The following is a 12,997-nucleotide window of genomic DNA, read 5'->3' on the forward strand; positions in this document are numbered from 1 at the left end:
TGAGTCAGGAATTATGTTCATTATGTGGTTCTAACTGACATGAAATGAACATAAACAGTTTTTTTCCTTTGACAAACAAAGATGTACATTACATTTTTCACATTTTATTCGTGAACGTCCCTTGCATCCCAGAAATTTGCACCTAGTAAGCAGTGCACCAGTTTCATGAAGAGGCAAGTGTTGTGTTCCATCATTCTGAATCTCTTCAGGAGGCCTAGTTTCTCCTCGTTGTCTTTGAACAGGTGTATCTGGAGGTGTGGCAGATGGTCGGCCTCGTCTTCTATTCGAGGTATCCATCCCACTTAACACTAGAACATCAGCCAGCTTCATATGGAAGTGTAGGAGATCCATTATTTTCTTCATTGGTAGACCAACTGCATTGGCATTTTGCCTGTATTCAAGCCAGCTCTGTACCACAGCAAAATCTACAGCATGGAAAATAGCTCTGAGTGGCCATTTCTTTGACTTTATAAAAAATCTGTAGTACGACATTAATTGATCAAAAAGATCAACTCCGCCCATGGCATTGGGTTAGCATTTTACAATCTCTGGTCAATCGATAGTAATATATTTACTTTTATTTTTTGCCCCAGCGCTCAACTTTGTCAATTTCTCTTTTTCCAATAAAATTAGTGCCTAAAACAACTGTTTTGTTGTCAACCCATTTTACCAGTGTTATGTCATCTGCACTACAAATTTCTTCTGAAAATCCTCTTTCCTTCTTCATTGCCTCCTTATCTGGTATTAGACGAGGACTTGCAAAATGATTAACTCTGACAGTTCCAGCAGCACAAATTTTTTCTTGATTCAGTGCTTGGAAAAGCTTGTATGAAGAAAAGAAATTGTCAAAATATATCTTATGTCCAATTTGATTTTTTATTTTCTGAGATAATTGTAAAACTACTGTTGGAGCTCGGCCAAATTCCTTCAACAAAGATGTCTGAAATTCAGTCGATGCTCCCTGATAAAGAATAAAATCATAGGCTTGTGCACTCTTACCACATAACATGTACATTTTGATACCCCACAGAGAAAGCTTTCCCTTCATATACTGTTTTACGGACAGCTTCCCTGTGAATGGGATCATTGCCTCATCAACAGCAAGCTCTCCTCCACAGATAAATCCAGACATCTGTTACAGATGGCAGTATATATAGGCCGAACTTTATAGAACTTGTCTTTTTTGTCTGCTGGTATAGCCATGTTGTTAACAAGATGTAAATTCATTCTGAGTTTGAAGAATCTATTTCTGGACATACTGTCCAAGAATAATGACTTTTTCAATGTTGTGACCCAATACATTCTCTAGGAAATTTTAGAGTTCCCATAATTATATGAAGCCCAAACAAGATTTGGAATTCCACTGTTGTAGTTTGTTTGAAATTGCTAATTGTTCCATTCTGCAAGGCATATAGCTTTGTCATATCAGCCGTATTACTGAACAGATCATTGGTAATGTACTTGCTGAAATAAGTTGAAGGAGAAAGTATTTCCTGCTCTTCAATACATTTTTCCCATTCGTAATATGAATTTAGTATAGAGAGATGACGATGACGCCACTTGATGTCCTTTTTTCTGACAAAATGTATTTTACATCACTGAGCTCATTGTTGGTAAGTGGATCACGGTCTTGAATATCACTATCGTTGTTGTCATTGTCACTGCACACACCACTTTCATTACTTGCAGTTGACTCATCGTTGGTTTCTCCCCTGTTTATTTTGTCAGTCCCCACTCTCACTTCCTTCTCTCTTGAAGTGCAGTAGGATTCTACATCAGGAACCGATTCTTCATCTGATGATAAATCAAAATCTAACACGTCTCCATTCAGCAGTATCTCTAAAATGGCATTTGCATCTCGCTAAGTGTTGAAATACTGCTTCTTCAACATGATGAACAGAACTGAAATATTCACAAATAATAATATCAGTAGTGGTATTTCCCTAAAATAATAATTTACAGTACACCTAACGATATTGTCATTGACTGTAGCTTCAATGCTATGTCTCTTTTCCTAACTGTTACTCATAACAATACCTAGTAATACAACATACTTCATATATTTTGAATAAATCCCAGCCAAAACTCATACAATCATCAGGATAAAAAGAAACTGTTCCAACAAGCACTTCATGTGAAGGAAACATAAGACCTCATGGCTACAATTGTGCACACAGAAAAACATCACTTCTTTTTGTTGACTAAAACAAATGATTTTGAAATATTGATTGTTGTAATAAATAAACCGAACATTCTGCAATGTTCATGCAAAACAACAATACTGGTACTCAACTATACTGTGGGTTATAGCTCACCAAAGACTACCAGATACTTTCAAGGTCACAAACTGCTCTGCACTGCTACTTTAATCTGTTGATATGTTTATAGCACTGCGCAACAGATGACAGCACTTGTGCACGGTGAAAATAATGAACATTCACAAATGTGTACATCAACTCCCAATTGAGGAAAAATATTTCTATTGCAGTTAAGATGTCGTGAAAATTAATGTACACAATTGTAACCACAGGGTCTGAAAGCGTTAATCAGTGTGGATACATTTAGGACATACCAAGTACAAATTGATATAGCCAAGGGCTAATGTCATTTTACCATAAATAACCAATTATTTACAAGAGATCTAATTAGGGGAAGTATGGTTAGATGTAAAACTAAAGTTACTCACAACTTTGAGATTCAAATGTTAAATCCGATATTCACATTTGTCAACACATACAACAACAATGAGTCAGCAGCAGCAGGAGTGCTTGTCTCAAGAACAGCAGGCAGAACTTACAGAACTGATAGTTGCTTATGTACACGTATTTGAAAAAGGACCAAGTATTATTACGGATTTTGTGTACAAAATGGAAATATATCCTCACAAAACCTTTCGTTTATTTCATACCCTAAACCATGGACAAAGAGACAAACAGTAATCAACCTTGAAACCTGGGCTAAATATATAAAGGAATTTATAACAGAAACCTGAAATGTACAACACAGTTTTATATAGAACAACAGGTGTTGCTTAGAAAACAACACATATCCAGAAAAATTGGAGAACTGAAATGTAAGTGGCAACTACTATACACCAGACCATACATAATTACTAAAACCCCTTTCTCTGGAGCATACAGATTGGTATCTACAAACAGGGTAAAGAAAAAGGCCTTTACCCACACAAAAACTTGAGAATGTTTTTATATTGAAGGACTGTTTACCCTATAAGTCGTATATATGTATAATAATATTAGATTTAGGATGCTGGAAAGTCACAATCAAGAATTTAAGTTGTTAGTTCTTAAGGAAAATTTTTGTTTGTATTTTTTTTCTTATATTTCAAATGTGTAAATGATAAGATGACTGGTTTTAACAAAGAAAAATGTTACATTTATGTGTTTAGAGATGATGATACTCTAAATACAATGTTTCACCTTGCACGTAGCAGTGATGTAAACAAACAAACGAACTTCTGAAATGCACAGTAGCATGCAATGCAATCACAAGCAACAACAATGCAAGGGGAATCAGAGCAACACAGCTCATGGACACTGGGGAGCAAGCTAGTCAACAAACTGCAAGTGCTTGCATGCCGGACAGGCACAACTGGGAGTGTTGGTGAGACAAAAACAAACAAATTTTATGAGCTACAGCCCACACTAGCATTTGTAAAGCCTATTGAAAAAACAGGGACATTATGTATATAATAAAAAAACAAAGATGATGCGACTTACCAAACGAAACTGCTGGCAGGTCGATAGAAACACAAACAAGCACAAACATACATACAAAATTCAAGCTTTCGCAACAAACGGTTGCTTCATCAGGAAAGAGGGAAGGAGAGGGAAAGACGAAAGGATGTGGGTTTTAAGGGAGAGTGTAAGGAGTCATTCCAGTCCCGGGAGTGGATAGACTTACCTTAGGGGGAAAAAAGAACAGGTATACACTCGCACACACACACATATCCATCCGCACATACACAGACACAAGCAGACATTTGTAAAGGCAAAGTGTTTGGGCAGAGATGTCAGTCAAGGCAGAAGTACAGAGGCAAAGATGTTGTTGAAAGACAGATGAGGTATGAGCGGCAGCAAATTGAAATTAGCGGAGATTGAGGCCTGGCAGATAACAAGAAGAGAAGATATACTGAAGGGCAAGTTCCCATCTCCGAAGTTCTGACAGGTTGGTGTTAGTGGGAAGTATCCAGATAACCCGGACGGCGTAACACTGTGCCAAGATGTGCTGGCTGTGCACCAAGGCATGTTTAGCCACATGGTGATCCTCATTACCAACAAACACTGTCTGCCTATGTCCATTCATGTGAATGGACAGTTGGTTGCTGGTCATTCCCACATAGAAATCTTTACAGTATAGGCAGATCAGTTGGCAAATCATGTGGGTGCTTTCACACATGGCTCTGCCTTTAATCATGTACACCTTCCAGGTTACAGGACTGGAGTAGGTGGTGGTGGGAGGATGCATGGGACTGGTTTTACACTGGGGGTGGTTACAAGGGTAGGAGCCAGAGGGTAGGGAAGGTGGTTTGGGGATTTCATAGTGGTGAACTAAGAGGTTATGAAGGTTAGGTGGACGGCGAAAAGACACTCTTGGTGGAATGGGGAGGATTTCATGAAGGAAGGATGGATCTCATTTCGGGGCAGGATTTGAGGAAGTCGTATCCCTGCTGGAGAGCCACATTCAGAGTCTAATCCAGTCCCGGAAAGTGTCCTGTCACAAGTGGGACACTTTTGGGGTTTTTCTGTGAGAGGTTCTGGGTTTGAGGAGATGAGGAAGTGACTCTGGTTATTTGCTTCTGTACCAGGTCAGGAGGGTAGTTGTGGGATGCGAAAGCTGTTTTCAGTTTGTTGGTGTAATGGCTCACGGATTCCGGACTGGAGCAGATTCGTTTGCCACGAAGACCTAGGCTGTAGGGAAGGGACCGTTTGATGTGGAATGGGTGGCAGCTGTCATAATGGAGGTACTGTCGCTTGTTGGTGGGTTTGATGTGGACAGACATGTGAAGCTGGCCATTGGACAGGTGGAGGTCAACATCAAGGAAAGTGGCATGGGATTTGGAGTAGGACCAGGTGAATCTGATGGAACCAAAGGAGTTGAGGTTGGAGAGGAAATTCTGGAGTTCTTCTTCACTGTGAGTTCAGATCATGAAGATGTCATCTGATGGAACTAAAGGAGTTGAGGTTTGAGAGGAAATTCTGGAGTTCTTCTTCACTGTGAGTCCAGATCATGAAGATGTCATGAATAAATCTGTACCAAACTTTGGGTTGGCAGGCCTGGGTAAACCAGAAGGCTTCCTCTAAGCGACCCATGAATAGGTTGGCGTAAAAGGGGACCATCCTGGTACCCATGACTGTTCCCTTTAATTGTTGGTATGTCTGGCCTTCGAAAGTGAAGAAGTTGTGGGTCAGGATGAAGCTGGCTAAGGTAATGAGCCAGCACTTTCGTTTGGTAAGTCGCATCATCTTTGTTTTTAGATATATTTTTCCCACATAATAAATGTCTGCTTGTGTCTGTGTATGTGCAGATGGATATGTGTATGTGTGCGAGTGTATACCCCTTCTTTCCCCCTAAGGTAAGTCTTTCCGCTCCCGGGATTGGAATGACTCCTTACCCTCTCCCTTAAAACCCACATCCTTTCATCTTTCCCTCTCCTTCCCTCTTTCCTGATGAGGCAACAGTTTGTTGCAAAAGCTTGAATTTCATGTGTATGTTTGTGTTTGTTTGTGTGTCTATCGACCTGCCAGCACTCTAGTTACACTTGATGGATGAGAAAAGTCTAGATGCACGTAAACAAGTTAGTACAGTATAAGTGGAAAACTGAATAAGTGCTCACACCATGTGTCTAATACAATTTATCTTTCAGATTTATAAGGTAAGTAGAAATGCATGCATGACATTAAATAAGTTTGTGATAGCATGACTACACACTGAAGTGAATGAATACATGGGTGAATATATGAGAAAGGTATTAGTAGCCATCAAGCCACTATACATTTATCCATGAAGATTAAGTTTTAAGTTATTATTAAGTTTTTACTTCCAGGAAATGATGCATCAACACATCCTAAAGTGAAGAAACATATATATTAGGTACCATATAAACACAAGAAAGCACCACACCACAACTAAATATAGTTTTAAGTTTATGATATGTGTGGATGTGATAGTGTATGTGAAGAAGAAAACAATTGCATTATGTCACATGTCCTGATGCTGAAATAAGGTTGAGCACTACCAAATTATCAAGGGGTCAGAACCTAACTACTGTGAGTGTCGACTACCCGTGAAATTGTCAAACACCTGAATTACATCGAAATTTTTTTGCACGTTTGATACTTATGTAAACAATGTTTTATGCTCATTATACATAACATATAGTATTTATGATACAACTCTGTATACTTCAGCACATGAAATTATTATCCTTTGTACAATGAATGTAACAAGTAAATATTGAGCTGTACTTTTAAGCACTGAATGAGTATTTGACAAGATTGGTATTATCAAATTTGAGTTGTGTTTATAAAAAGCAAACTATTTTGTCCTTGGAATCACAGTTAAGTCCATTAACAATATGTAACTGAGCACATAAATGCCTTTCCATGTATAGATCCTTCCTGGAGAATGCTAGAGAGGCGAGGCCATGCGTAGTTACCTGAGCAGTGCGTAGTTTCTATTGCAGTGACTGTTGTTTACTTCTTTGATTCTTTTGAATTGACAAATGTGCTCCAACAAGAAATCATTGTGAATTGAAAAGAATGAATGTCAATTTTTGCTACAAATGAAAACAGAATCAATTATTGCATGAATGTTATATGCAGAATGTATAACCAAATGAGAATAAAATGTGTACTCATATAATTGGAATCAAATAACGTAACAAAAATAAAAACAAAATGACAAACAATGACACTATGTATAATAAGGGGAGAGGATATGTTACAGACTGTAATGTATATAAGCGACAATAATGGCATGTCAGCAGATGAATAGGATAAGTGTATTTTAAAATTGTATTTGTATTTTTCTTTCTGTTATGCATATAGTGTGTGGAGAGGATACTACAGAAACTTTATGTAATGGAACTGTATGAAAGATGCTCCGAAACAAAGCACAAAAACATATGAAACCTGGCTCCAAAGTGTTAAGTGTGTGTGTTACATACATGGGTGGGCTCGTGTTAAACTAAAAATGCTAATACTTCATAGAACACAAATTTTCTGTGCTCAACATCATCATAAAAGTGGCAAGGAACTTACCTTGTCACTGCATGTTGGATATATGGCTGCAGTCCTCACTGATTAAGTGTGAGTGATGAGGTGAAGTAAATGCCTTGGGCTGTTGATATGGAAACGAGTTGTCACCGCACGTACACTACTGGCCATTAAAACTGCTATACCATGAAGAATTGCAGATGATAAATGGGTATTCATTGGACAAATATATTATACTAGAACTGACATGTGATTACAGTTTCACACAATTTGGGTGCATAGATCCTGAGAAATCAGTACCCAGAACAACCACCTCTGGCCGTAACAGTGGCCTTGATACGTCTGGACATTGAGTCAAACAGAGCTTGGATGGCATGTACAGGTACAGTTGCCCATGCAGCTTCAACACGATACCACAATTCATCAAGAGTAGTGACTGGCATATTGTGACAAGCCAGTTGCTCGGCCACCCAGATGTTTTCAATTGGTGAGAGATCTGGAGAATGTGCTGGCCAGGGCAGCAGTCGAACATTTCCTGTATCCAGAAAGGCCCGTACAGGACCTGCATCATGTGGTCATGCATTATCCTACTGAAATGTAGGGGATTTTCAGGGATTGAATGATGGGTAGAGCCACGTGTCGTAACACATCTGAAATTTAATGTCCACTGTTCAAAGTGCCGTCAATGCGAACAAGAGGTGATCGAGACGTGTAACCAATGGCACCCCATACCATCATGCCAGGTGGTACGCCAGTATGGTGATGACGAATACATGCTTCGAATGTGCGTTCACCGTGATTTTTCCAAACACGGATGCGACCATCATGATGCTGTAAACAGAACCTGGATTCATCCGAAAAAGTAACGTTTCGCCATTCGTGCACCCAGGTCCATCGTTGAGTACACCATCACAGGTGATCCTGTCTGTGATGCAGCATCAAGGGTAACCGCAGCCAAGGCCTCCAAGCTGATAGTCCATGCTGCTGCAAACGTCGTCGAACTGTTCGTGCAGATGGTTGTTCTCTTGCAAACGTCCCCATCCGTTGACTCAGGGATTGAGACGTGGCTGCATGATCCATTACAGCCATGTGGATAAGATGCCTTTCATCTCGACTGCTAGTGATACGAGGCCATTGGGCATTCCATATTACCCTCCTGAACCCACTGATTCCATATTCTGTTAACAGTCATTGGGTCTCGACCAACGCGATCAGCAATGTTGTGGTATGATAAACCACAATTGCAGTAGGCTACAATACAACCTTTATCAAAGTCGGAAACATGATGGTATACATTTTTCCTCCTTACATGAGGCATCACAACAATGGTTTACCAGGCAATGCCGGTCAACTGCTGTTTATACATGAGAAATCGGTTGGCAGCTTTCCTCATGTCAGCACGTTGTAGGTGTCACCACCAGTGCCAACCTTGTGTGAATACTCTGAAAAGCTAATCATTTGTGTATCACACCATCTTCTTCCTGTCGGTTAAATTTGATGTCTGTAGCACGTCATCTTCGTGATGTAGCAATTTTAATGGCCAGTAGTTTATATATACTTGAATATTTCTGGTATCTCAACTGCAGATTTTTCAGCGCTCATTTAACTTTAAGACTCTGTATCTCAGAATGAACAAAAATGGACTTGTACCACTATTGATAAGCCCTCCTTTTATTGCAGTCTTGTCAGAACTTTTTGACATATCATATATTACTCTGAGTTTTGTCTTACTTTAAATTTTTATCCCTTTTGTCTTCCTTTGATACGAAAAATGATCTGCGAATCTTACACAGGTGGATAAAGACAGAAGGACCCTAACTGATAATGTTTCCCTTGATGAATCTCAAAGTAAGAAAAAAAAAGTTTTCTTGTCAACATATGCTCTCTCTGATCATGAAGCACAGTTAGTTAGGATAAATAACATTGTGTCCAGTAGTATGGATATGCCCCAGTGGAAATCCATTGAGTAATTGATGACTTCAGGACAAATGTTTTTAAGAATAGTTTACAGGAGATGACCTGGGATGAAATTTATAATGAACCAAATGCTAACATAAAATTTAATCTGTTCAATGATAAATTCAAGCTATATTTGACAGTAGCATTTTGCATAAGCTAACCAGAAAGGACACTAAACAGCCATGTAAAAGACCATGGATGACTAGAGGGATTTAAGTATCTTTTGAAGGGAAAAGAAAAATGTATCTTTTGGCAAGAACAAGTAGGAATCCTGCAGTAGTTGCAAGCTAGAAAATTAGAGAGGAATGTTATCAAAAAATCAAGGAACTTGCACATAATGCCAGAAATCAGTAATTCCAACATATGGAATGTAATGATACAAGACACAGGACAACCAACCACAGAATGGGGACCATCACTACTGAACTGAATGGAAAGGCAGTACATGATCAGTCACAGGTAGCTAATGTATTTAATAAAAACGCCTTAAATATAGTGGAAAGCACTGGGACAAACAGTTCAAGAGAAAACTCACAGTAGTACATTCAAAAATATCTCATAAAATTCAGTCATATGATCAACTTCTCCTTATGAAATTAAGAAAGTTGCACATTCTCTCAAAAATAAAAGCCCTTCTGTTTTCGGTGGTGTTTCCAGTAGAGTGTGAAAGATTTGTTCCCATGTAATAGGCCTTGTCTTATCCAAAATATGTAATGTATCACTAACTCACAGCATTTATCCAGAGACTGAAGTATACCATTGTTCAACTCTTTTTGAAGACTGATGATAAGAGAGATGTCAATAAGTGCCAACATGGTTCGCTGCTGACATCTTCTTCCAAACTTTTTGAGAAAGAGGTATATGATAGACTAGTAACTCAGCAAAGCAACAGTAATTTCCTGAGCAAATCACAGTTTGCCATTTACATTTTAACTCACCAGTTCTTACAAGCATTTAATAATAAAATGGCACTAGTTGGTGTTTTGTCCGACCTGTCTAAGGCATTTTACTATGAGAATCACTGTATTTTCTAGATAAATTAAAGTTCTGTGGGATTTATGATATAACCAACCAATGGATAATGTCACATCAAAGCAAAAGAATGTATTTAGTAGTTTAACAAATATAGTCTAGGGACATAATTCTGGCTGGGGAGACATCATGTATGGGGTTTCCCAAGGCTCATTCTTAGGGCCGCTATTGTTCCCCATACATGTAAATGATCTTAAATCTAATATACAATAAGCAGAATTAATTCTTTTTGCAGATGATACTAGTATTGTAGTCAGTCAAAGCATACATACAGAAATAAATGAACTATTAAACAAAATTTTTAACATATTCAGTTCTACACATCTAGGGATACTACACCAATGATAAATGAGGAAATAATGAATTGGGTGGACAAACTTCAAAGTTCTTAGGTGTGTATATTGACAGAAATGTACATTGGAAAAAACACTTTTTGGAACTCCTAAAACAATGTAATTCAGCCATATTTGCACTTAGAATCACGGCAAATATTGGGGGAAGGTAAATCAGTAAGGTGGCATATTTTGCATATTTTCATTCAATAAAGTCTATGAATAATATTCTTGGCTAAATCACCTTTAACAGTGAAAGTTTTCACTGCTAAAAACATGCTGTACGAATGATGTGTGGTGCTCAGCTATGATAGTCTTGTAACATCTGTTTAAGGAGTTAGGCAATCTGGCTACTGGTTCACAATATAATTGTCTCTTAATGAAATGTGTTATATATAATCCACTGTACTTCAAAATGAACAATTATGTACATACTGACAATGACAGAATGAAACATTACATTCATTACTCCACATTGAGGTTGTCCTTAGTACAAAAAGAGTGCGCAATGCTGCAACAGAAATATTTGGTCACTTACCCAGTGATATAAAGTATCTTACAGACAGCAAAGGAAAATCTGAAAATAAAATGACAATGTTTCTTTATGATAAATCTGTCTATTCATAAAACAATTTCTATTACTGCATTGTGTAAAAGGTGGTGGGTAGGACTTGCGAACTCACAACACCTGTGTATCATTTTTCTTTTTGGAAGATAGCTTAGAAATATTCAGAATGTAACCATATGTACAAATTAATTTGTGATGTGAATTTAAGATGACACATTCCACAGCATTGTGACCTACTGTGCAAAATGGTCCATGGTACATGGAACTAAACAACTAATTACAATTTGAACAACCTCACAATTCCTCCTTCAACATGTTCTTCTTTAAATGGTTTGGATTTGGTCCTTGAAATACTCAGATCTGACAAAATATTAGTCAAAATCATTACTTTCCTACTAACACTTTATAAAGTTAACTGTTTTACTACTCCCATCATCTCAAGACATTTTTCATCATAAACTCATCAGGTGTAGTTAGTGTATTTCTTAATATTGTGCAAGATTCAGTATAAACACAGATCAACCCTTAATCTTATTTCCAGGTACAAATATATACTGCATGACACAATTAATTATCATACACAACAGCACAGAGTAAATAGTACAGAGTAAAGTTCCCTAACATAAAACAGCCTCAACACATTCGTCACCTCCAAAATACTACACTGTGACCTATGTCTCATCAATATCTTGTCAAATCATGAAGAATATCCCTGAAAATCATCACCTCAGCCCTTATAAACTTAAAAATCATATCATCATAATACTCATAGACAATTTCTCATTTTTCAACATAAATACAAAACCTACCATCCCTACAATACAAAATGTTTTGATCATAGTCTATCAGGGTTTAAATCATGTACATCCAGCACATGTTTAATACTTTTAAAAACAATAAAACCATGTCTGTAACATATTTTAAACATTAATCCAGTTCACAAAAAAGTGGGTCATATAAAACACAGTTCTTACCTGTTACAGCTTTAAAGATTATAAATGTGTTTTGACAAACAGTCTCCTCACTTTAAGCCTCTTCACATTTAAATGCACTTCATATAATAAACAAGACTTAGTAAAGGCTGAAATTTTCATCCCGGTAATCTTTCCTCATATCAAATCTTTACTACTATTTTCATTACAATAACTGTACCCAAATGCTGACTACAGGTCTTGAAAAATGAGAATAGTAAAGCATCAAGGTTGACTTCATGCCTTTTCAGTAACAAATTTTATACAAAAGTTCCCCAAATGAGAAGCCTTTATAGATTAGAAATAAAAAAATGCTAAGTGCTGTGCAAATGAAGAATATATTTTAAATTCTAAAAATAAATGTAAATCTGCCTGGACTGTCATTAAAAGGGAAATTAATAATACCAATAAAGAAACGAGTATCCCTATTGACTGCAATATTCTCAATGAATATTTTGTAAATAGTGTCACCACCCCACCCATCAATTCTGCCTCTGATGCAGAAGCATTGCTCACTTGTGCAAAACGGACAAGCAGTGAGAAGTTCACTTGGACCCGAATCACATTTAATGATATTCATAAGTCAATAAACAAATTAAGTAATTCGAAAACAGAAGATTATTATGGACTCAGTAATCTCATCATTAAATGTATAGTAAAAGAAATTGAAATGCCACTTCTCTCACTATCAAACAGAGTACTTGATAAGGGAATATTCCACAACTGTCTTAAGCTCACAGTTACATTGCTTGTGTATAAAAAAGGCGAGAGAAGCCTCCCAAATAACTACAGACTCATTTCAATAGTACCAATCATATCCAAGTTAGTAGAAAATTGTGTGCATAAGCAGATATACAAGTATTTTGAAACCAACAAAATTTTAAATGAACAACAATTTGG

General features: G+C 37.4%; 1 protein-coding gene across 1 annotated transcript; it reads right to left on the reverse strand.

Annotated features, from left to right (window-relative positions):
- Positions 1–577: 577 nt before the first annotated feature.
- On the reverse strand, positions 578–1,132 carry LOC126481832 (piggyBac transposable element-derived protein 4-like). The gene has a single exon (XM_050105792.1). It carries the CDS (start codon positions 1,130–1,132, stop codon positions 578–580), a length of 555 nt encoding a protein of 184 aa, XP_049961749.1.
- Between the last annotated feature and the right edge of the window lie 11,865 nt (positions 1,133–12,997).

The sequence above is a fragment of the Schistocerca serialis genome, chromosome 5 (genome assembly GCF_023864345.2).
Source record: "Schistocerca serialis cubense isolate TAMUIC-IGC-003099 chromosome 5, iqSchSeri2.2, whole genome shotgun sequence".
Taxonomy (NCBI): domain Eukaryota; kingdom Metazoa; phylum Arthropoda; class Insecta; order Orthoptera; family Acrididae; genus Schistocerca; species Schistocerca serialis.